Source organism: Equus przewalskii, chromosome 29 (assembly GCF_037783145.1).
Source record: "Equus przewalskii isolate Varuska chromosome 29, EquPr2, whole genome shotgun sequence".
NCBI classification, from domain to species: domain Eukaryota; kingdom Metazoa; phylum Chordata; class Mammalia; order Perissodactyla; family Equidae; genus Equus; species Equus przewalskii.
The window spans coordinates 39,922,344-39,946,643 of record NC_091859.1 but is presented as its reverse complement, the minus strand read 5'-3'; the positions used below and the strand labels follow the sequence as shown (position 1 = coordinate 39,946,643).

General features: G+C 46.9%; 1 protein-coding gene across 7 annotated transcripts in view; it reads left to right on the top strand.

The window, feature by feature from the left end:
- The window catches only part of PACSIN2 (protein kinase C and casein kinase substrate in neurons 2), a 136,649-nt gene that overhangs the window by 78,033 nt on the left and 34,316 nt on the right, over positions 1-24,300 (top strand). For all 7 annotated transcript variants that reach the window (XM_070599691.1, XM_070599686.1, XM_070599690.1 and 4 more), the window contains one exon: positions 17,627-17,752. In XM_070599691.1, the coding sequence (XP_070455792.1) occupies positions 17,693-17,752 (60 nt within the window). In that variant the 5' untranslated portion in view covers positions 17,627-17,692. The remainder of the gene's footprint in view (positions 1-17,626; positions 17,753-24,300) is intronic.

Below are 24,300 nucleotides of genomic sequence, written 5' to 3'. Positions count from 1 at the left end.
ATTCCCAACAGGACCTCTCCAGTGATTCCCTAAGGCAGACTGACTGACTACTGACTGACTACGTGCCTCTAGGCGGGAATTCATTGTGTTCGGACACTCACACCATCCCACTAAGTTTAAAGGACCTTAGTCCCCCAGGATATCTGTGTGTGGGTAACTAGTGTCCCCTCAAGGTTGAATGGAGTGAGTCCTGAACACTGAAAATTTATACCTTGAGGGAGTTTCATATTTAACATTTTATAGATGTTTATTTACTTGAACTTTCTTAAAAACAAACAAAAACAACCTGATTTCTGTACCTACCAAGCGAGAACTTAGCAGCTCTGGTGAGGCTCACTTGTCTCCACTACAGCTGAAGTCCCCTTTTCACGTGAGCTCATTCTTTTCCCTTTTCTCGCCGCTTCTTATTTACCTCTAATATCACAGCTGCTATTTCACCTCCTGAGGGACTCTCAGATTCATCGGGTGAACCAGATAGGACCACCAAAGGCCGCAGCAACATTTTTCTGCCAAGGTGTTTTGGGGGTCATTTTTTCTCCCACACCTCTCAGAGTGTCTTCCTGTCCTGTCTCTTGGGTGTGTAAGCTGCCCCGTGAATGTAGATTGAGGATGTCCGGTTGAAATCTTGCTTTTTAAACTGTATCTCAGAGGTTCGCCAACTGTCTTTAGAATGGATCAAACTGTCTGTGTGAATCAAACTGTCAGGCAAGGGCCCGAGAGCCGCTGGCGAAGTAACGGGGCAGAAGAGGGAGCTGTACGTGCTCTGACATGCCCCCAGTCTTGGCTCTGACTGGGAAAGAGCCAGATCCCTGCAGTGTGACCGTGAGGGCCTGGCGCAATAGTGTGGGGTGTGACATGATGTTATATGGCCATTAGAAATGACAGGAAGATGACACAGACAATGGGGAAATGCTTATTATGCAACTGAAGAAAGCAGACCACAGGATGGCTGGTTGCCGTGATTGCAGGGCAGTAAGACCGTAGATGACAGGAGAAGATGGGGCTGAGAAATGAGAATGGAGGTCGGTGGAACTGGGTCAGGCCACGAGGAGCGATCGTTGGTTCTGACAGCTCTATGCTAGCTGAGGGGATAGACGTTTGGACTTGAAACTGTCACGGGCTTAGCTGTGTGGGGCGAGTTGAAAGAGCAAGGCCAGGGAAGCGGGGTCATCACGCCTGAGTGCGGATCGCCTGCTTCAGAAGCGATGCTGTGCCGAACCGGAGCAGCGCTGTGTTAGATGCTGTGGAGTAGCTGCCCTGGCTCGGTCTGTTTAGAGACATTGGTTTTTCTTTCACCTTCTCCAAGAGGATTTTTTTCTGTGGGAGGAAGAGGGCAGCTCTGTAGTGATGACTAAAACAATATAAGATGTGTTTTCTCCCCACTCTTTTTTTACTCTTTTCTTCTGAACTGTGATATTCCAGAGTCTGAGCCATGTTTGTTTTCACCGAAGTGGCTCTGTGTCCTAACAGAGTTCCTAAAGTTCCCCTTCCTCTCACCAGCTCGCTCTTCGCTTTGCAGCCGGTCGTTCTGTGCCACAGAGCGGTTGGGAGTCCTCTGCTGGTTTCAGGAGATGGCCTCCACAGTCTGCCGGGAGATGCTGGCTATTTTTTTAAATCTCTGGAAGTACTTTTGAGTGTGTTTGGCCCACACTGTCACCCTAGTGGGTGCTTCTGGGGGACCTTCTCCACCCTGCCCAGGGCCTGGGACTTGCCGAGCCGTGGGCCTCAGGGTGCTGCTCTCAGCGGGGAAGCCTTTAAAACCAAGCATCTTGCAATGCACAAGCTGTTTTCTATTGTTGAAGTAAATGTGCCACACAATGTTCCAGAGATATAGTCACTTTATTTGCTGATCTCTATCTCTTCCTTTGAGGAATGTTCACTTTTCCGGATGAAATCACTGGAAACAAAATAGGCTGTGCCAGATATTTGAGCTACTAAAAAAAAAAGTGTTCCTGCTTTGCTAATGGTGCAAAGCAGTGTATTACCTCAGGCCTTATTCCCTGAGCACCCACCACGTGGGAGGCAGCTTGAGGGCTCAAGAGAAGCAGGAGTCCCTGTCTTTCGTACAAGGGACTGACAGGAATAGCCCAAGCTGAGGCTGGAGGCAGAGAGGACCCAGGAGCCTGTGGGCCCCAGCGGTGGTCTGGCTTGTGACTGAGCAGCAGGAGGGCTTCCTGTGTGGCTGGTGGTAGACAGCTGGGGACTGAGCCACACATCCCCCACTATGGTTGCTAAACCCATTTGTGGTTTAGTTCCACATGTGCAGTAGTGTTTATAAAAGAATTCAAACCACTAGAGTTAAAACATCTTCATGTAAATGTTCCAATTATTTTCCATCTGTGGATCTTCAGTCTGTATGAATCAGAATTACCCAGACTCTTCAGTTCAACTTTTCTTGTCCTGTATTCATCCAGCTGGTTTTTACAGAGTGACTGCTACGTGCCAGACCCTAGATGCTGGGACTATAACAGTGAGTTACACAGACCAGCATCCCTGCCCTCCTGGAGCTTACAGTCTACTGGGGGAGACAGGCAATGAACAGAAGAACTAACTAAATGATAAAGCTGTTGGATGAAAACAAGCGTTCTGGAGAGAAAGATAAAGCAGAGGAGGGCTCTGGGAGTGCCCAGAGGAGTGGGGGACAAGTCGGAGCAGACCTACCTGGGGCCACCGCTGAGGAAGCCAGCCTCCTCCTGTGGGCTTCCTGGAGGAAGAACACTCCAGGGAGCAGAAGAGCAAGTGTGGCCTTGTGGCTGGAGCTGGGCGAGTAGGGGAGAGCGGCATCAGGGAGTGAGGTCTGAGGGTGAGGTAGGGCAGTGGGAGGTGAGCAGGGCGGGCCGCACTCGGCGTGAGTACTCTGGGCTTTTTCTCTGCCTGAGACCAGTTGGAGGGACTTGAGGGGGCAACGTGGTCTGACTTGAGTTTGGAAAGGGCTCACTGTGTTGAGAATAGACTGAAGGGACGGAGGAATCTGGGACATCTGTAAGGAGATGACTTCGATAGCACAGGGGAGAGATGGTGGGAGATTTGGGCACCTCTGGCAGCAGAGCCTGGGGAGTTTGAGGAGGGGGGCAGTCAGTCCTTGAGGTGCGCGTGAGTGTCCTCTCTTGAAGCTGCAGTGCAGTCACACAGCCGAGGGGTCCTCCCTCTGTTCTAGCACAGGCCATTAACGAAAGAAAGTGGGGTATTTTTATTGACTAGTTTTAGTATTCCAGAAGTATTACATACTGACAGTCACAATTTTCAAATAGTTTAGAAGTTTGCGAGGTGAAATGTAAAAGCCACCTTCCCACCCCCTCGGTGCCTCCCCGAGCAAGTCTGAGACCCCACAGGAGCTTTCTGTGCATGGGCACACTGTGGATGCCTAATTGTTTTTTAATACCAGTGGGAGCAGACTGTATCTCCGTGCCGCAGCCCACTGTTTTCACCCAATGCTTGGGGACATCTTTTCCCGCTGTGCACACTGCTCCCCTCCCTCTCTCTCCTCTGGCTGCCCACGTTCCACTCCAGAGGTGTGGCGGCAGTTTTGATTTTTGATGGACAATGAGGTAGCGCTCAGGGTTTTTAAAATTTTTGTTGCTATTAAAAACAACACCACAGTGGATATCTACATTTGACTCTTGGGTGAATCTATCTGTTGGATAAAGTTTTAGAAGAAACACTTGGGTCAAAGCCTAGGTGTTTCTCTTTTGTTAAATATTATCACACACTGAGAGGCATGCAACAATGCCTAAGGACAAGTATGAAATGACCATGCGTACACACATGCTTGGTTTTCAATAGCATATCTTATAAGCACTTGAGGCTTGAATTTTTAAACCAGTGGCACAGATATAAGAATCTGAGCTGCTATGCAGCTTGTCAGTGGTGCCGGGTCATTCCTCCCTGGAGTCCTCAGTGCTGCCTTGGGCAGACACATGGGCTCCTGCCCTCCTGGGTGCTGAGACAGGCCCACAACTCCACAGGACCTTTGCTACCCTCCCTCTGTTGGAAAGACCCCTCCCCTGTCCTTCACATGCCCACTCACCACCCACCTTGGGTCCTCAGAGCGGCCTGACTGTGTCTCCACAGGCCCCTTCCTCCTGCTCCTCCCACCACTTTTTATAGCAACTTACGTGTCTCCATTTGCTACACTTGTCAGTCTGCCCTATTAGGGTGCAGCCCCAGACAAGCAGAGACCATGTGTGTCTTCTTCACTGTTCCACTCCCAGGACTTAGGCAAGTGCCCAGCACATACTAAGTACTCAAACATCTGGTCCTAGACTGAAAGGATCAGTACATCCCTTACTTAATAAGGGATGATCCTCCCCTCACTCTGGGCCAAACAGTAGCTTAGAAGAAATTTTAGTCATTTCCCAATTAATGAAGAATGTTCCCCTGGATAATGAAGAAGAAACATATCCAGGGAAAAATGTAGGTCCAGTGTGTGCTCATGGCGAGGCCTGCAGGGCAGCACAGAACCAGGGCGGCGTTGTGTGTGGGGTAGCAGTGAGGATGCCTTCCTTCTGTGCTGCCTTCTGCCCTGACAGAGGACTGAAGAGAACTTTCTCCTGAGGCGCCATGGTGCCTTCACTCAGAATGTTCTTGCTTTATGGTAATAGCCTTTAGCCTAATGACCTGTTCTGTTTTTTCTTTCTGGAACAAATTAAGGACGTTAAGGGGGAGCTAGATGTACTTATGTAATTTGTGCCTTTTGTTTACCTGATACCTGTTATCAGGCCCAGGGGAGAGGAAGGAGGTTGTGCCAGCTCTCAGCCTGGGCCAAGGGCACCCTTGGCCACCTCCCTTAACCTCTGAGGCTCTGCACAGCATTTTAGGAATGGCTCTGACTCACCAGTGCTTACATCCGTCAGTGGCAGAAGTCACTGAAATCCAGAAATCTGGAACCGTTTCCCCTACCTCAGTCATTCCTGGATTCCCTGATTCCTGACGAGGGCCTGCTGTGTGCCAGGGCACATGTGGAGGACTGCACACGCATTTTTCAGGAGTGTGGGGAGGAAAAGGGTTGATGATTTGTACATCTTTACACTTAGGAATTTCTTGCTCTCAGGTTTCAAGCTGACTGCTTAAATACCTTCAATGGGGCAGCCAGAGTCCCAGGCAGAAGCACACTGTCCTTGCCCCTCGTGCGACTGGAATTTTAAAGTCTCCAAGGGGAGCCAGCCTAAGGGACTGCCCATTGCTCCACTGACGACCGGCAGTTCACTGAGTGGCTGCAGCACAGCTACACTCCTCGAAGCGTTGGAAAGAGAGCAGGGAAAGGCTGGAAGTCCTCATTCGTTATTCACTCACTCACTCAGATCTTTGTTGAGCACCTGTGTACAGCGCTTGGGGATGCTAGTAAGTGAGCCGCACAGCAGTGCCCGCAGTCCGGGGCTCCCCTGCCCTCCTGCCCCAGCCTGTAGCACCTCTGGGGTGGCTCTTCCCTGCCCCTTAACCAGTCTCTTTCTTGCATCTCTTTCTCCCCTGTTTCATGTGATAGGAAATTCCTGTGGTGTTATCATCCAGGTCAGTATCTTCATCTTTAATCTTATCATTCTGTTATACCGACCATCCATTGAAATGTTTATTTTGGTAATGAGATTCCTAAAAACTAAGAAAAAATATTGACTTATTTCCTGATTGCTCCTTTTTCATAGCAGCCTGTTCCTGTTTTATGGGTACAGTAACCTTGACTTTTTGGAGAATTCTTGTCAATGTTTGTTAGAATTTCTCTCTTATTCCCCAAAGTATCTGTGTTTTCCCCAGAGATGAGTTTAAAATAAAAGTTGTCCTGTTGATCTTGGTCCTGTTCTTTCATGCTTTGGGTTTTTATTTCATTATAACTTATTTAATGGTTGAAGATCCTTGCCGATCAGTGCATGTTTATGAAGAATAGGGCTGATATATAGGAAGCTCACCCGGGTTTCCTGTCTGACTCTACCTGAAGTGGGAGGGTGACTGTGGTTCTTTGAGGGGCTGGGCGTGGCTCCAGATGGGCCTCCCTGAGAGTGTCTGGGCTTGATGGGTCCAAGTGCAGTTCTAAAATTACTGTGGCGATTGCCCCTCATTCCGCTTGCCCTGGCTTTGCATTTCTGGGCCCTCTGCTTGGCTCCTACCCTGGGAAGGTTCCTTCCCACCCTGGCGATTGGGAAGATTTCTTTGTTTTCTCTCAGCCCAGACCTGTCTGCTTTCTCCCAGCATGTCCTCCAGCCTCCTGCTCTGCCGCTGCCTTCTTACAGGTTCCTTCTTGTCAACTCAGTGGGCCCTTGTGGGGAGGGAGGGAGAGATTTGTGTGCCTCTTTCCAACTGGCTGTGTTAGTGTTGTTTTGGGGCAAAAAACAAAGTTGGAGGAAGTAGATGGGGAACATACTTTGTTGTCTTTTGTTTCTTTTGCTGTGATGGGAAGGAGTCAAGAATAACTCGGCATGCACTACCTCATCCCAGAGGTTCATTTCAGAGCCGCTTGTTTGGAATTCAGGTGGCATTTTCCTGGCACCAGGTTAGACTGTAAAAGCCTGTTTCAGCGTGGTTGGCACACAGTGTAGCCCATGAGGTAGAATTAGGACCCAGAGCACAGCAGGAAAAGTGTCCAACAGGATCACTCTCCCTGATGTGTAGCATTTGTTCAGAGTTAAGGGAACTCATTCAGCATTATAGACAAGTGTTGTAGTTCCGTTTCTTTGGGAAGAAATAATCAGTCAGCTGCTGGGTGCTTGACAGTCTGAAAGCTGCTAAAGAATTGCCACACTCAGTCCCTGTCCTTGGAAAGAACAGTACTGACTCATTTGTCTGTCACTTTGTACTTTCCCAAAGTTCTTTCATGTCCGTTATCGCCCCGGAGCCTCTTCATACCTTGGGAGGTGAGGCGCACCAGTGGTGTCCTTGCCTTAAAGAAGATACGGCTGGAGCCTGCCCGGTGGTGTAGCGGTTAAGTTCACATGTTCCATTTCTCAGCGGCCCGGGGTTCGCTGGTTCGGATCCCCGGTGCAGACATGGCACTGCTTGGCACGCCATGCTGTGGTAGGAGTTCCACATATAAAAGTAGAGGAAGATGGGCACAGATGTTAGCTCAGGGCCAGGCTTCCTCAGCAAAAAAAGAGGAGGACTGGCAGTAGTTAGCTCAGGGCTAGTCTTCCTCAGAAAAAAAAAAGAGACGACAGGGCTCTTGGAGGGGACAGATGACTGAGTTCACAGAGGTGGGACTGAGACTCTTTTTCCACTCACTGTCACACTGTCTTCCCAGGAACTTGACCTTCCCATTGAGAAGCACCCAATTAATTATTAAATATACATTATATGTTTTGGGCCTTGATAAATATATTTCAGGAGCACTTGGTGCTATTTGGCATTAGAGACCAGTTTGTTTCACAGCATGTCCACAGGCCTGGTAGTGGTCAGGGTTGGCTCAAGACCCTGAAAGAATGAGGGAAGCAAAACCAGGAAATACGCCTGGCCTGGTCTCCTTTTGAAGGAAAGGATTTGCAGGTTCTCTTGTTGCCCTTCGAGAAGCCACTGTTTCTCCAACTTACACTGTTTTTAGCCCAGAGGATGCTAAACCCAGATTCATTTTTATGGTTAGAGATGTTGTACATGAAAAAAAATTGTAATATTCCCTGGCAGGCCCAGGGCGTTTGGGGATGTTTTGGATATCAATATTGATAAGACAGCCCTGAGAATCAGGCCCCCTTTCTGAGGGAGCAGCCTCCCAGCCAAGCAGGGCTACCAGATCTGGGAATGACTCATGGCTGGACATGCAGGTCCTGCTGGAGTTGGGCAGCATGGAGTCAGACGGTCAGGGTTAAGTCCCGGCGTAGCATTTACAAGCTGTTGGGCCCTTGACCAGTGATTTGAATTGTTTGCACCTCATTTGCCTTCCTGTAAAATGGGGACAATATTACATTATTGCGGGGTTTTTGAGGAACAAGAATAGTCTATCTGAAGCTCACCTAGACCACCTAGCAGTGCTAAGACGTGCTTGATACATGGGAGCTGCTTTCATGTTGGTTTACCTACCTGGACTGCCAGGTGGGGTGGCAGAACCACATCTGGTTGAAGCAGGCTTGCTTTATTTGACACAAACATGGCCAACATCAGCCATGAGAGCCTTCTTTGGAGGCATCACTCACTCATTATAGTCATTGAACACCTGTATGGTGTGATTAGGCAGCTCTTCTAGTTTCTTCCTTGGTGGGCTTAGTTTCCCTGTGGGATTGAGCATGGCTTCTGGGGTATGGAATCAGCCATGTTGATTCCCACTCAGGAGCGGGGTGCCCTCAAGTGAGCATCCACACACTAGAACAGAGTGCCAGTGTTTGGCTAGACATTAGGGGGCTTTGTTCAAGAAGCTCATTTTCTGTAGGCCATACCCTGTGCCCTCTCCTCTTACCTTAGAGTTATTTGTCCACTAAGCTTTCATTTCTGGAAGTTAGAAAAGGAACAACTTGAAGCCAAAGATGGTAGAAGGAAGGAAATAAAAGGGGGATAAATCAAGGAAAAATAAGACAAATATTCAGTAGACAGCTGAAAGAAAGCTAAAAGTTGATTCTTTGAAAAGGAATAAAAATTGATAAACCACTGATGAGACTGATCAAGAGAAAAGGCACAGAAAACTAATGTCAAGAATGGAAAGGGGGACATTACTACAGATCCTTCAGTCTTCGCAAGAAGATAATATGAACAATTTTATGCCAGTAAATTTGAAAAAAATGAACTGGATTCCCTAGAAAACAACAAGTTTACAAATTCAACACTCAAAGAAATAGAAAATACATGAAGAATCTTTGATTAAAACTGCTTAAAGTGAGGCCGACCCCGTTGCCAAGTGATTAAGTTCATGCGCTCCTCTTTCATGGCCTGGGGTTTTGCCGGTTCAGATCCTGGGCGCGGACATGGCACCGCACATCAAGCCATGCTGAGGCAGCATCCCACATGGCACAACTAGAAAGACCCACAACTAAAAATACACAACTATGTACAGGGGGGCTCTGGGGAGAAAAAGGAAAAATAAAATCTTAAAAAAAAAAAAACTACTTAAAGAAAACTCCAGGCCCAGATGACTTCACAGGCAAATTCTGCCAAAAGTTTAAGGAAAAATAAAGCCAATTTTACACAAACATCCATTTGTGATAAAAGCTCTTAGTAGAATTGCAGTATAGGGAAACTTCCTTAACCTAAAAAGTGATATTTTTAAAAATCCTGTAGCAAACATCATTCTGTTTTTTTTCTAGAGGTCATAATAGTTTACAACATTGTGAAATTTCAGTTGTACATTATTATTTGTCAGTCACCATATAAATGTGCCCCTTCACTCCTTATGCCCACCCCCAAACCCCCTTCCCCTCTGGTAACCAGAAAACTGTTCTCTTTGTCCGTGTGTTAGTTTATCTTCCACATATGAGTGAAGTCATATGGTATTTGTCTTTCTCTGTCTGGCTTATTTCACTTAATATAATACCCTCAAGGTCCATCCATGTTGTTGCAAATGGGACAATTTTGTCCTTTTTTATGGCTGAGCAGTATTCCATTGTATATATATCACATCTTCTTTATCCAATCATCAGTTGATGGGCACTGGGGTTGCTTCCACGTCTTGGCTATAGTGAATAATGCTGCAGTAAACATAGGGGTGCATAAGACTCTTTGAATTGTTGATTTCAAGTTCTTTGGTAAATACCCAGTAGTGGGACAGCTGGGTCATATGGTATTTCTAATTTTAATTTTTTGAGAAATCTCCATACTGTTTTCCATAGTGGCTGCACTGCTTTGCATTCCCACCAGCAGTGTATGAGGGTTTCCTTTTCTCCACATCCTCTCCAAAATTTATTATTTTTTGTCTTGGTGATTATAGCCATTCTAATGGGTGTCAGGTGATAGCTTAGTGTAATTTTGATTTGCATTTCCCTGATGATTAGTGATATTGAACATCTCTTCATGTGCCTATTGGCCATCTGTATATCTTCTTTAGAAAAAAATGTCTGTTCATATCCTCTGCCCATTTTCTGATCATGTTGTTTATTTTTTTGTTGTTGAGTTGTGTGAGTTCTTTATATATTTCGGAGGTTAACCCCTTGTTGGATATATGATTTGCAAATATTTTCTCTCAGTTGGTGGGTTGTCTTTTTGTTTTGTTCTTGGTTTCCTTTGTCTTGTAGAAGCTTTTTAGTCTGATGAAGTCCCCCTTGTTTATTTTTTCTTTTGTTTCCCTTGTCCAAGTAGATGTGATCTTCGAAAAGATCCTTCTAAGACCAATGTCAGAATGTATTGCCTATATTTTCTTCTAGGAGCTTTTTTTTTTTTTTTGAGATTAGCCCTGAGCTAACATCTGCCGCCAACCTCCTCTTTTTGCTGAGAAAGACTGGCCCTGAGCTAACATCCGTGCCCATCTGCCTCTACTTTATATGTGGGACATCTTCCACAGCATGGCTTGACAAGTGGTGCCTAGGTCTGTGCCCAGGATCCGAACTGGTGAACCCCGGGCCGCCAAAGCGGAACGTGCGAACTTAACTGCTGTGCCACCAGGCCAGCCCCTCTTCTAGAAGGTTTATGGTTTCAGGTTTACCTTCAAGTCTTTGATCTATTTTGAGTTTATTTTTGTGTATGGCAAGAGATGGTCTACTTTCATTCTTTTTCATGCGGCTGTCCAGTTTTCCTAACACCATTTATTGAAGAGACTTTCCTTTCTCTATGTCCTTAGCTCCTTTATCAAAGATTAGCTGTCTATAGATGTGTGGTTTTATTTCTGGGGTCTCAGTTCTGTTCCAGTGATCTGTGTGTGTGTTTTTGTACCAGTACCATGCTGTTTTGATTACTATAGCTTCATAGTATATTTTGAAGTCAGGGATTGTGATGCCTCCAGCTTTGTTCCTTTTTCTCGGGATTGCTTTAGCTATTCAAGGTCTTTTTTTTTGCCCCATATGAATTTTAGTATTCTTTGTTCTATTTCCAAGAAGAATGTTATTGGGATTCTGATTCGCATTGCATTGAATCTGTAGATTGCTTTAGGAAGTATGGACATTTTAACTATATTTTTCTGATCCATGAGCATGGAATGTCTTTCCATTTCTTTATGTCATCATTGATTTCTTTCAATAATGTCTAATAGGCAAACATCATTCATTTTTTTTGTGTGTGAGGAAATTGGCCCTGAGCTAACATCTGTGCCAGTCTTTATTTTATCTGGGATGCTGCCACAGCGTGGCTTGACGAGCAGTGCTAGGTCCGTGCCCAGAATCTGAACCTGCCAACCCCAGGCCACTGAAGTGGAGCACACGAACTTAACCACCATGCCACCACACTGGCCCAGCAAACGTCATTCTTGATAGTGAATGTTGAAAGTTTTGTCTTTGAGACCAGAAAGGATCTCTACATTTTATTGGAAGTCCTCTTCAGTTCAGTAAAGCAAGAAAAAGAAATAAAAGCCATAAGAATTGGAAAGAAAGAAATAAAACTGTTATTATTTGAATATGATATGAGTGTGTGTATAGGACATCCAAACGAATTTATAAATTATTAGAAATAATAAATACAAAAAAGGAAATAATGAGATATCACCTCACCCTGGTCAGAATGGCTGTAATTAACAAGACAGGAAACAACACCTGTTGACGAGGATGTGGAGAGAAGAGAACCCTTGTACACTGCTGGTGGGAGTGCAAACTGGTGCAGCCACTATGGAAAACAGTATGGAGCTTCCTCAGAAAATTAAGAATAGAACTACCATATGATCCAGCTATTCCACTGCTGGGTATTTATCCAAAGAACTTGAAAATACTAATGCATAAAGATACATGCACCCCTATGTTCATCACAGCCTTATTCACAATAGCCAAGACTTAGAAGCAACCTAGGTGCCCATCAAGGGACGAATGGATAAAGATGTGGTGTATACACAATGGAATACTATTCAGCCATAAGAAATGATGAAATCCGGCCATTTGTGACGACATGGATGGAACTTGAGGGTATTATGCTAAGTGAAATAAGTCAGAGGGAGAAAGTCAAATACCATATGATCTCACTCATAAGTAGAAGGTAAAAACAATGACAAACAAACACATAGCAACAGAGATTGGATTGGTGGTTACCAGAGGGGAAGGGGGGAGGGCGGAGGGCGAAAGGGGTGATTAGGCACATGTGCGTGGTGATGGATTATAAAATTATAGTCTTTGGGGGGTGAACATCATGTAATCTACACAGAATTCGGAATATATTATGATGTACACCTGAAAGTTATTAAAAAAAATAAATTATTAGAAATAATAAGTACAAAAAAGGAAATAATAAATGCAAAGTTGTTGGATACATGGTGAGTACACAAAAATCAGTTTCTATATTAGCAATAAATAAAGTGAAAATTTAAAAAGATGCTATTTATTATATGAGACATATTAAATACTGAGTAGTACACTAACCAAAGGTGTGCAAGAACTCTCTACACAAAAAGACTGTAGATCACTATTGAAAGAAATTAAAGAAGGTCTGAATAAATGGGGTATATTCCATGGATTAGGAGACTCAATATTGTAAAGAGGTCTGTTCTCCCAGAGCGGTCTGAGGACTCAGTGAAATCCTAATCAAAATCCCAGCAGATTTGTTTGGTTGGTGGGACTGAACAAGCAGATTTTAAGTTGTATGTGGACATGCAAAGGGCCAAGCATAGCCAAACCACTCTTGAAGAAGAGCAAAGTGGGAGGACTTCCTCTGCTGAATACCGAGAATTCTTTTCAGATTGAGGTAATTAAGGCAATGTGGTACTGTCACAAGGACAGGCACAGAATAGAACACAGAGCCTGCATACAGATCCCCACATCTGTGGACAAAGGTGGCACCGTAGAATAGGGAGGGAAAAAAGCTCTTTTCAACAAATGGTGCTGGAACAGTTGGATATCCACATGGGAAAAAATGAAACTTGTATGTCATATACAAAAATCATTTCTGGGTATGAAAAGTAAAAACTAACCAAAACAAAACAAAACCATTTAAAAGATAATACAGGTGAATGATTATCTTTATGACCTCAGCATAAGAAAAGACTTCTGAAACAGGACATAAAAAACACTACTATAATAGAAAATATTGATAAATTAGACTATATTAAAATTAAGAATATCTGTGCCACAAATGACACCATTAAAGAATGAAAAGGTAGGACACAGAGCAGCATGTATAATTTATGCAAGACGTTAATGAGGGAAATCAGAGTAAAATCACAGTGTTGCGACTCACATACATCTGAAAGGCTGGGATAACAGACTGTCCATGAGGATAGGACTTCAGTAGTAGCTTGGAAAGGCACAGCAGCATATGTTTTTCACATTTTATATTCTAGAATATTTGAACTCAGCACTGAGGTGGTTACAGTCAGTGGTTAAGAGCATGGCTGGTGTGAACCTACCTTTATTCAGATCTCAACTCTACCACTTGGGCAAGTTCCGTACCCTTTTGTGCCTCAGTTTCCCTAGCTTTAACAAGGAGCATGATCCTAACAGCTCCCTCACAGGGTTGTCATTAGAGTTAAATGAAGGCACCAGGACCCCAGGGAGCAGCCCATGGCCGGGGCTCCCTCTGGGGAGCCTCATCCTGGGCAGCACCCTGGCCGATTGCCAGCACATGTAAAGCACTTTGCATGGCGCCTGGTCCATGAGGAAATGTCCCCAGACCGTAGGCGATGATTGGCCTCCTCGTGGCTGAGTGAAGGCGGGCTGGTGACAGTGTCATGGTTGTGGGGGAAGCCTCAGTAAAAGTAGTTAGCCCAGCAGCAATAATCATGGAAAAACAAAGAGAAGATCCAGCCCATCACTGGCATCTCATTACCTTTTGGTGGTTTGCGGGGTTCTAAGAGCACTGGCTACCACTTTTAGGGTGTCAGATGTATGCCATGGGATTTCGATTTCTCGTCTCTAATCCTCCTCCAGTCCTGTGAGGGAAACACTCTCATCTTGATTTTACTGAGAGGTTGTCTCTTGAAAGGGGCTACTTCCCACATATTGGTGATATTTGAAGTTGTAGGAGAGGATGAGGCCTTTGCTGGGAGGAACAGGAAGAATCTCAGGGATGGACTGTGGGGCATACCAGCAATGGGGAGAAGGAAAAGGGGGTTTATGAGAGAGGGAAGGGAGAGCCGGGAGAGGCCAGGATCACCGAGGTTGGTGCAGGGTGCTTTGGGAGGGGTGGGTCCTGAACTCAAGCCCCCCAGAGGTTGGTGTTGCTCTCTGAATGTCAGAGATGAGTTCTCAGGTCAACCAGTGCTTGATATTAGTTGAGTTTTGTCTGTGGTGCAGACTCTTGTCTCCCAGGCCTTTGCTTTTGCTTGCCTTCCTTGTGACTGTCATGTAGAGCTGAAGAAAGTAGTGAGGACACTTGGAACTGAGGGTAATGGGCCAGGATGAGGCTCCCTCTGAGGGAGGCCCTGTCATGGGCTGCAACCTGGGGTCCTGGGACCTTCATGCACCAGCTTGTTTAACCCTCACTGAAAGCTAGTGGAGCACAGCTCGGGAAACTGGGGCTCAAAGAACGAAGTGACTTTCCCGTGCTCACCCAGCTCATCACTGGTGGAGCTGTGATTTGAACCTGAACACTCCTGATTGCCACCATCCTAGGCTTTCATGAACTACATTATCTCAACCACTCTTTGGGCGGGAGATCTTCCGTTTCTCCTCTCGCCTTTGATGTCTATTTGTTTTTTTTATGCCTTGCCTCAGTTTCCTCTATAGGACTGTGAATGTCTTTGCTGGTTTCTGACCTCTTAGAGGAGACTTAACAGTTCACTGAGACCCTGTGTAAGATCTGCTTCAAGCGTTCAGAAGGAAAATGTCATTAATTCTGAATTGTTACAAGCCAGAAGTGAAGTGGTGGTACAGAGCTTCCAAAAGTCATTTATATTGGGTCTGGAATGCCTTGTACAATTTTGCGAAAGAGATTTGCCTTCTTAATTTTGTTTTATTTAGATTAATAATGACATTCATATATAAGCTTGGAGAATGTGTAAGTTGGGAGGTGAGGAACTGAAGGACTGACGAATTTGTGTGAGAGCTCTAGTTCAGCTTTGAAATGAACTTTAAATAGCACACAGGAGGATAGTTGAGCTGACTGTAGTCGTTAAACATTGGGCTGTGGCTACATGGGGTGCCAGTGGGGTCAGCTTGGCCCTTGTGCGGTTGTGATCCTGGGGATGTCCCAGTCACCGAGCACAGTGCTATGGTGAGATCCAGGGCCCTGGACTGGGGAAAAAGCACCAATTTGGCACTGTGTGCAGGTAGGGCTTTCCTTCTTCCCACTGGGCAGCTAAGCACACGGGTCATCTCCAATGCCCTCAACAGCTCGTGTTTCTTGGTTTGTTACTTGGCGGGGCATCTCTTCTCGGTGATTCAACTCCTTGCTCCTGGCAGTTGACTGTTTTCGTGCTGAGCCCAGGGGCAACCTCTTCTCGACTCCTGGCGCTTAGTAGGTACTTAATAAATCTTGTGCAAAACTCATCCTCCCTTAGTGTCTAAATCATGGCTGAACCCAAATGAACTCCTCTGCCTGAGCTTTTCAGGTGTCAAGCTGCTTTTCCGTCAAGGGCAGGCGCCCACTCCTCCCTACACCTGCTCCCTGCAGCTGCTCTCTGGAGCTGGCCAGGCAGCCTAGCCAGCATCTTGATTGGGCTGCTTTGAGACTTGCCTGAGCCGAAAGCCCAGATACTCCCTGAGGAGCCTGGAGCAGAGACCAGCTACTCTGGATGGAAGATTTTCTGTTGCTGCAGACATGGGCTGGGGTGCTTCTAGGGGGCCCTGGCTAACAGCATAGGATTTCACATAAAAAGAGAATGCTGTGAAACATGGCACCAGGGCCCAGGCCAGAGTGGCCTATCCAGCCTTTGTGAATTTCCAGTGGTTAGAATGACACGCTGTCCCTATGATTATGGAGCGGAGATCCAAGCAGCGTGCTGTCGGGAAGAGCATGTGTGTGGCAGCTGTGCGACTCTGCCTGGTGATGGCGAGCGTGCATTTGGACTACTTGGCTTTGAAGTACCATGATCCGTTCTTTACTTTGAGTGTATTGGCTGTACAGTGCTGTGTTCAACTTTGGAAGCTGTGAAATCCATTAGATTAAACCCTTTTAATTAGCAGTTAAATCTTGGGTTACAGGATGCTTGACATATAAATTTGACATGGTTTTTGGAAACCATCTTGATGTGATGGGGAGAACATTACCTTAGCAAACAGGCAGAGGTGGTGTCAAATACTGGTCTCCACCATTCATTACTTGGGTGACTGTGGGCAAGTTACTTAACCTTCCTGAACATCGATTTTCTCAACCATAAAGTAGAGATAGAAGTAATGATAGTAGTAATAATTACTATCTAATAATAATTACATCATAGTTTACTGTGTCCACAGTGCTTACTATGGACCATGTATTTTTCACCCCTGTGTGTATTGCCTCGTTTGACCCTCATGGTAATTCTGTGATACAGGTTCCGTTATTGTCTCTCTTTTACAAATAAGGCCATTGAGGCCCAGATAGGTTAGTAACTTGCCCATTATTATGCCCAGCTAGTGAGTAATTGGTCTGGGATTGGAGCCCAGGCAGCCTGATTCCAGAGTCTCTATTCCTTACTGCGCTTCTAGACTGTCCCACAGGGAATCACAGGGTTTGAATGTGATAACCTGTGGAAAAGTACCTAGAACACAGTCTTGCACCTTGTAGGTGTAACAGTGCAGATCACTGCCTGCCCCACACCACCCTCTCCCTCCCAGAGATTAAGCTGAGGCTTGGGACTCCTGATTATGGTAGTTAGGAAAGTTTCGGGTCTCTGGCTTGTGATCTGAGCACAGGGGCATGTAAAAGAGGGTGGAGTCACCTTTTCACCAAGAAGTCAAGGAGCCTCATCTGGTGGTGGACGGGTCTTTCCCTCAAAGTGCTTGTGCTTACAAATGTAGTGGGCGTCCTCCACCTTCTTCCCCCTGGCAGGGAAATAATCGCCCCGTTACCCTTGCCTGGATTTAGAACACTGAGTCGTTACTCAGAAATGATCAGTTTGGCTTGCTTGTCTTTACTTTCTCTAGCTGACCCTCACATAGTCAGAAGAAACTGGTCTGAATTCGGGGCTGAGATCAGTCAGTCATGGGGAGGGGAGGAGACAATGCCCAACACCAGCAAAACACAGTGGAAACTCTGTGGAGAGTGGAGTCAGGTGTTAAAGGTGGATTATTTCCACTCACATTTTACCCCAGGTCCTCGTCCGGCTGGGTGGTGGGACATGTTGGGACAGGGGGAGCACAGAGATGCAGAGACTCTTCCTGCTTTTGCATATTGTCCTCACAAGTCCTCTGTCCTTTTCTCTAAGGGACGAGGAAGGTTATTTAGTAAGGTTGTCAGTCTGTTATCTAAGAACATGAACTGTTCAGAAAGCTCTTTGAGCTCTTCGGTAAGATGTTGAGAAGATTTACTCGTTAATGTGAAATACACGTGCGCATGCATGAAACATACACATGGATGTCAATGCCCAGAGTTTAGTTTATTGTCTTTCTCCCACCTACAGGAAACATTTTACACTGTTCTGTACTGAACGCAGTGATGGAAATCAAAGTTGTAAAATGGAGATGGCTTCCTTTTCACCTTGGGAATTTAAAAACCACAATAATATACCTTTCTTTTATAGGTTTGCCTACGGATTGTGAGCATCTGAGTTTAAGCGTTCCCTGCTGCTCCCTCACCCTTTGAAGAGATGTCGGTCACTTATGATGACTCCGTTGGAGTAGAAGTGTCCAGCGATAGCTTCTGGGAGGTAATGCCCGTGCTTTCTTCCTGATGAATGCAGAGACCAGGCCAGTGGTGTCTGACAGGCCTTTGGGCGGGGTGTTGAGGGGGCGCTGCAGGATTATGGGGTGAGATGAACATACTCAGAACTAGCCCAGCACTTGTGGTCAGATCCAGAGGGCAGCAGGTGTGGCTTAGCTGTCAGTGAAGGTGGCGAGTTTTCCTTGCTAGCAAAGTTTGATGCCTGAAGAGGTTAGAGCTGTTTTAGAGGTCTTGTCAGTTTGTTTGTTCTTGGGTCCTCCCTTTCAAGTTTAGCCACTCCATGACTTGGAGCGACATACGCTAGTTACCAGACTTGGCCTGAGAGGCAGCATTACTTTTGAGTTTTGTATGGAAAAACGAATGGTGTGTTGTGCCATCATGCTGGACAGTGCAAGCAAGTGGCCAGAGGGCAGAACACACTGCCTTGAGCTTGTTGGAGCATCTTCTTGTCAGTTTATGGAGATGAAGTTCTCCTTTCCTGAGCCTCACTTACTTTTCCTGCCTGCTGGTTAAAGTCAAGTCCATTTTTGATCAAATTTTGTTCTTGTGGCAAAACCCCTGGAACTTTCCTGGTGTCTGTGGGCTTAGTGAAAAGAGCAATGGCTTTCAGTTGGAAAGATCTGGGTTCTGATCCCATCTGTGCTGTTACTAGCTATGTGACCTTGGGCAAGTTGCTTAACTGATCTGAGCCTCAGCATTTTCATTTCTAGAGAGGTGATGATACTGGCCTTCGAGGGAGGCTGAAAGGATGAAATGAGAATGGAGACGTTGGCATCAGCACCCACAGGGATGCTTTCCTGACACAGGAGGCTCGAGTGATGCAGGAGATGAGGATGGTCCCCTGGGGTTTACTGGAGACTTGCGTGAAATAGCTTTATAAACTTAGATTAATTAGGTGTATAATTTTGCTTGACATCAAGTACTATCTGATATTATAGTCTAACAGAGACAAGTGATCACAGGTGCCCAAGTTTAAAAAAGATGGGCAAGGAGCTCAAAATTCTATCAGTATTTTTCTTTCCTATGAAGAGTGAAAGGTCATTATTGACTTTCAGCTGAATACTTCCTCGTATTAAAAGTATGTCTTTATTCAGCACCTACTGTGTGCTAGACCCTGTGAGCTTCCAGTGGGAAATGTTACAGCCCGAGTCCCTACCCCTCGGCTGGTAGCAACCTTCCTGGTGGGTATCCAGGCCAGAGTTCAAGTTTCAGTAGCCAGAGAGGCACATCAACCCCAGAAAGCATTTCACAAAAGGCAGCAAGAGTGACAGGGGCAGTGACAGAGTCACGGGCATGTCCCAGCATCTCGGCAGCAGTGGCTTCCTGGCCTTGTCAGGTGCTGCATTCTCCTGGTATGAGGGGTGGGTTGGTGGTGCAACTAGGTGAAGCTGTACTAGGACAGGCAGATACAGGTGCAGTTTGGAGGTGCCTCTGGGACAATGCTGGAATTCAGGACTGCCCCTCTGCCCCCATATGCAGGTCTGGGTTCACAGGCAGGCAAACCCCGCTGACTGGCCCGCAGGGAGGCTGTGGCCTTGCCAGCATTGCAGAAGCACTCAGGAGCCAGTGGTGGCTATACAGAGCCTTCCTGTGAATTCCTGTGAGGCTGGCCTTTGGAATGCAGGTCCTTGTTGTTTTCAACACTGAACCAAAACTATAGATCGAATCCTTTAGAGTTGTGGGGAAACTTTCTGTTTTGTTAACTGTGGTGACATTGCCATCTGGTATTAATCAGAACCTGCCTTGAGCAGAGTGGTGGTGCAGAGAGGGTAGCTCACACAGAAGGCCTTATGAGTGATAGATTGGGAGAGGCAAGGGCACAGCTTCAGACACATGCATTGGAGCCAGGTGGCCTGGGTTTCACTCCCTGCCTCGTCACTTACTACATATGTGTGACTTTGAGCAAGTTACTAATTTTTCTTTGCCTCAATTTCCCAGTCTGTAAAATGGGAGTAATACTGGTACCTGCATCCTAGTACTGTTGCCAGGCTTAAGGGAATGAATACCTGTAAAATGGTGCAGGGCATCAAGACAGGTGCTGGCTGGGAGCTCTGTTCCTCTGATGTGGGAGACGGTGGTCATCAGCATGCACACGTATGATTTGTTCTTGGAGGGTGTGTTTGGCAGCATTGTTTTGATGACCCAATTGATGGCAGAAACTGCTCTGGAAAAATTAAGTAGCTAAATATAGTGTTATTACAGAATTCTTCATCTCCTCGTTAAAAAGAAAAGTCAGTGAAAGTTGTCAGTATGTCTTGTCAGCGTATATTAAGTCAAGTAGCTTTAACAAGTTTTGCTGTTGATTTAAGCTCTTAGCTCCCTCTTAAATTCCTAGCTGCGATGATGTCAGAGACAAGAACATCTTCTTTTGCCTGAAGAATGTGGAGGCAAATGGGTTTATTTTCTAGGCAGGCTCTGCTCATCTTGTGATGCTGTCCCTGAAATTACTCTTCAGCTTGTGTAAATCAGCTGTGCTGTCCTCCCCCTCGCCCTTGATGGACGTTCATTGAATGGAGGAGCCATCGCTCAGGCTGAGCCGGCCCTGCTCAGCTCTCAGTGACTTGGCTGCACACTGCCAGCTGCACATCTCTCTGAGCTGCCAGCAAGTTCCCTCTTTCCCATGGAAGGCGACTTCTCAATGGTGTGACCCACAGGGGTGCACAAATCTAAAGAAAACCTTGGGGTCTCAAGGTATAAAAGGCTTTTGTGCTTAATTTTACTCCTTCCCACCAAAAGATACTGACTGGTGTGAGTCATTCCAGAACCATCTTCTGCATGATGGCTGTGTGCCTGCATAGGAGGGACAAGGCCCTGCTCTCTAAGAGCCTTTGGCTGTGACATTTGAAGGTCACTTCCCCGAGGGAGGAGACAGATGCTAGACAGATCATTGTGCAAGGTGCTGTAGGATTTGCTGGGGTGCACAGCGGGAGGTGGGTCTCCCCCTGGGCCAGGAAAGGTATTTAAATAAAGGTATTTAGTGGGTATTTGGAGGGGACACTTTCTGTATTACCCAACACTGTAGTAAGAGATTTAGAAACAGAGGAGGGGGCACCTGATTCCTACCATGCAGGTGCTTATAACGTAGCTGGGGGCAGAAAGGACAGTGGCCCTTGGAGTATGAGGGCAGAGGGGCAGAGCCATGGAGTTCAGAGGAGGGAGGTCTGCTGGCTGGCGTCACCACGAAAGCTGTATGTAAGGTCGGTAGGGCTGGGCTTGGGGAGCGGGGAGGAGGGATGCCATTCCAGGCTGGAGCAAAGTCTGGAGGCTGGAAGGAGTGTGGTCTTGCAGAGGGCAGAGGATCTTGGCCTCTTTGGAGCCAAGGGCCTGTTTTAGAGGTGAGAAGTCATGCAGGATTGGGTAGCTTGGGGCCGCGTGGAGGCTGTTCCCCAAGTGGGTGGCTTCTTCAGCCAATTGGAGCCTGGCACACCCTGCCCAAAAGCTTCCCAGTGGGGCATGGGGTAGCTCAGTTGCTTCTGGCAAGTCTTCTGGCTCACTTCTGGAGCCTGCAGGTCCTTCCACTATGTCCGCCATTTCCAGGCCCTGCTTCTGGGTCTTTTCTTTGGCTCTGGGGGCTGGTGTACGGAGAGAGCCTAGGCTGCAGGCCCTGGGGCTTTCCAAGTGTCACCAATGCTTCCTAGGAAAGCCTGGCCTACCCTGCCCTCGGTGGGCTCTGGGCACGTGATGGTGGGTTTGTCCCCAGCATGCCTGAGTGCTGCTGTCCGAAACTCCGAGAGCTCTTTGGGGGCCAGGCTGGGAGAGGGCAAACTGCTAATTTCAGGAACGGGACCCTGACTCTGCCTCATCCCTAAGGCAGAGTTCCGCTCAGCTGTCGGCAGTGCGTGCTATTAGCGTCAGATCTCCCTGGATGCAGCTGGGCGGGGGCTGCCCGGTGCTGTACTCTCTGTGGCACAAAGAGCCTTTAGGAGAAGAATATTTAGGGGATGAAGAGGACATAAATATCTTGTAAAATGTTCTGGGAATGTTAGCCCTGAAGCGTTGGCATGTGGCTGTCAGTGTTTACCCTGTTCTTCAGAGAAGGCTCTCCCTGCAGGTTCCTCTCAGACTTGAGCTGTGTGGAGTAGCACATCACATGAGAACATCTCCACATACATTGCTGTTTTGCTGGAAAGCTGTCTGTGTGGAATGGTGTTTACTTTTCCCACCCTTCTGGACCAATTTTGTGGCTGACATTTAGAAGATGCTACTGCCCCGTGTTCATGGTTCTGCAAAGCCTGACTTGGCATCTACCACCGTCCAGGCCCTCGGTTGAGTCCTGGAGTCCCAAATGAGTGCACAGTCTTGGGACCCCAGAGCCATCATTTGCTGTGGTGGGCAGTTTTGGGGCAGCAGGGCGAGTTCCATGGGGGGAAGCACGAGGCGTGTAAAAATAAATACTGCTTGGCCACTCAGCGTCAGTGATGCCTTCCGTTTTTTCTCCGGCCACCCTCCACATACACAGACCTGGACAGACTTTTCCGTGTGATGGCCTGTCTGTGGGTGTCAACCCCACGGGGCAGTGTGCATGAAGCTCGTGTCCCTGGGCTCCTCGGGTACAAGTTGTGGATCAGCTTTGTTCTAGTTCCACTGTGCTCGGACATAGCTCCTAACAGCCTGGTGGCATACCTTAATTTCACTAAAGTTTCTAAATAGAACCATTCATTTGTTCTTTCAACCAAACTAGTATCTGCTGAACCATGAGCAAGGATTAGGGCACTGGCCCCCCCATCCTCCCATGCCGTGTTCAGTCTGTTCTCTATCCTGCTGCCAGGGTGGTCCATCCAGAAAAGCAAACCTGTATGACTCTCTGGCCAGGGTGGGAAGCTTCAGTTTTCTACGTCACCTTCAAAGTGAAACCACACTCTTTAGAATGACTAAGACATGAACCTGTGTTGGCAGCTGCTAGACTGCCTGGCCCTTCCTGAGGAGCTCTGCCCTGCACTGTGGTCAGGTTCAGCCACCCCAGTCTCCCACCACAAAAAGCTGCCTCCCAACCTGGGAGGGTTGGGGCTGGGAGGGTAGTGTTCTTTCCTCCAACCCAACCTCCATTTCTTTCTCAGGGAGCTCCTCCTCCAGACAGGCTTCCCTGATCCCTCCTGGAAGGCTTAGGCAGCCTTCCTGCATGCTCATCCATCGTGTTGTACCATCACCATTTGCTTCTCCCTCTGGGCTATGCCCTCCGTGAGGGCAAGGGCATGATTCTCCTGGGGTATCTGGGACTTAGCACGGTGCTTGACACACTGAATGATTGTCGATTGAATGTATGAGTGAATCAGAGAAAGGATGAGGTTTAATGCTGGGTAGTAAGATATGCCCTGCTCATAAGAAGCTTACAAACAAATATTTGACATTAAAATATGTATGTAAATAGCCATAATACTCAAGAGAAATCATTCTTTCAGTAAACATTTATACAGCACCTCTATACCAGGCCGTATTCTAGGCTGTGGGGATATAGCATGAATATAACACAGGCAAAGGTGACTAAATGGTCCGGATCAAATGCTGTGAGGATGCAGAAGAGGGCTGTCCCTCCTGAGTGGGCATAACAGAGCTGCGTCAGAGGTGGCTCTAGGACAGCAGTGACTTTTGTTGTATCCCCTGCATGGGTGTGTACACTCGTAAAAGTCATCGAGCTGTGCGCACGTAAGTGTATGCTCACAATCTGTGTACTTTTGTCCAGGAATGTTTAACAAAAAGTTTAGAAATAAAAAGCAGTGGTAACGGCTGGCATTTATTGCACGTTCGCTCTGTGCCTGGCCCCTGCTCTCAGTCCTCACAACTGCCTGCTGAGATTCTGATCTCCACTTTACAGGTCGGGAAACTGAGGCTTGGGTGGTTTGGCACTGCCCAGCTTCCCATAGATAGTAGGTGGTGGAGCTGGGGTTTGGGCTCTGCCTCTGCTCTGAGCCTCCTGGGAGCTCCGTATAGAGACTGCCACACACTTCAGTGCTTCTCTTTTAGTGTGAAGAAGTTGAGTCCTGTCTGGGTTCAGACCGTGGCACCACCGTTCGTTAGTATGTGACCCTGAGGGCTCAGAGAAGTGAAATAACCTGCTCAATTTCCTAGCGGGTAGCATGGCATTGCTAATTCCTCCTTCCCACGGTGGCTGTAGGAATTACAGGTAGCATCTGCAAGGCCAGGGTCCCAGTGACCCCCGAGCCCCAGTGGTCTCACAGTGTCACCTCTTCACTTACTCTGTTTCTCAGCATGAGCGTTCACACGCATGAACGTTGCACACGTGGAGACAGGCCCGGTGGTTGAATGAGATGGCCTTTCATCTCGTCGGTGCAGGCTCGTCTCCCCTATCTAAGTGCCGTTGTTCTAAATGTCAGGTAAAGAGCTGATCCATTTTTAACTTGAGAGAATTGAACACTCAAGGTTTTTTGCTGTCAAGCTTATCCTCTGAAGATAAATTTTAATTTTCTCATTTGATTTCAGTGATGTTGAAGTATTTTCTTTAAGCCATGTAAGAGAAAACATTTCCACTTTCTATTCAGTAACAAATAAATTACATGATTTTAGAACTGCAGAGGT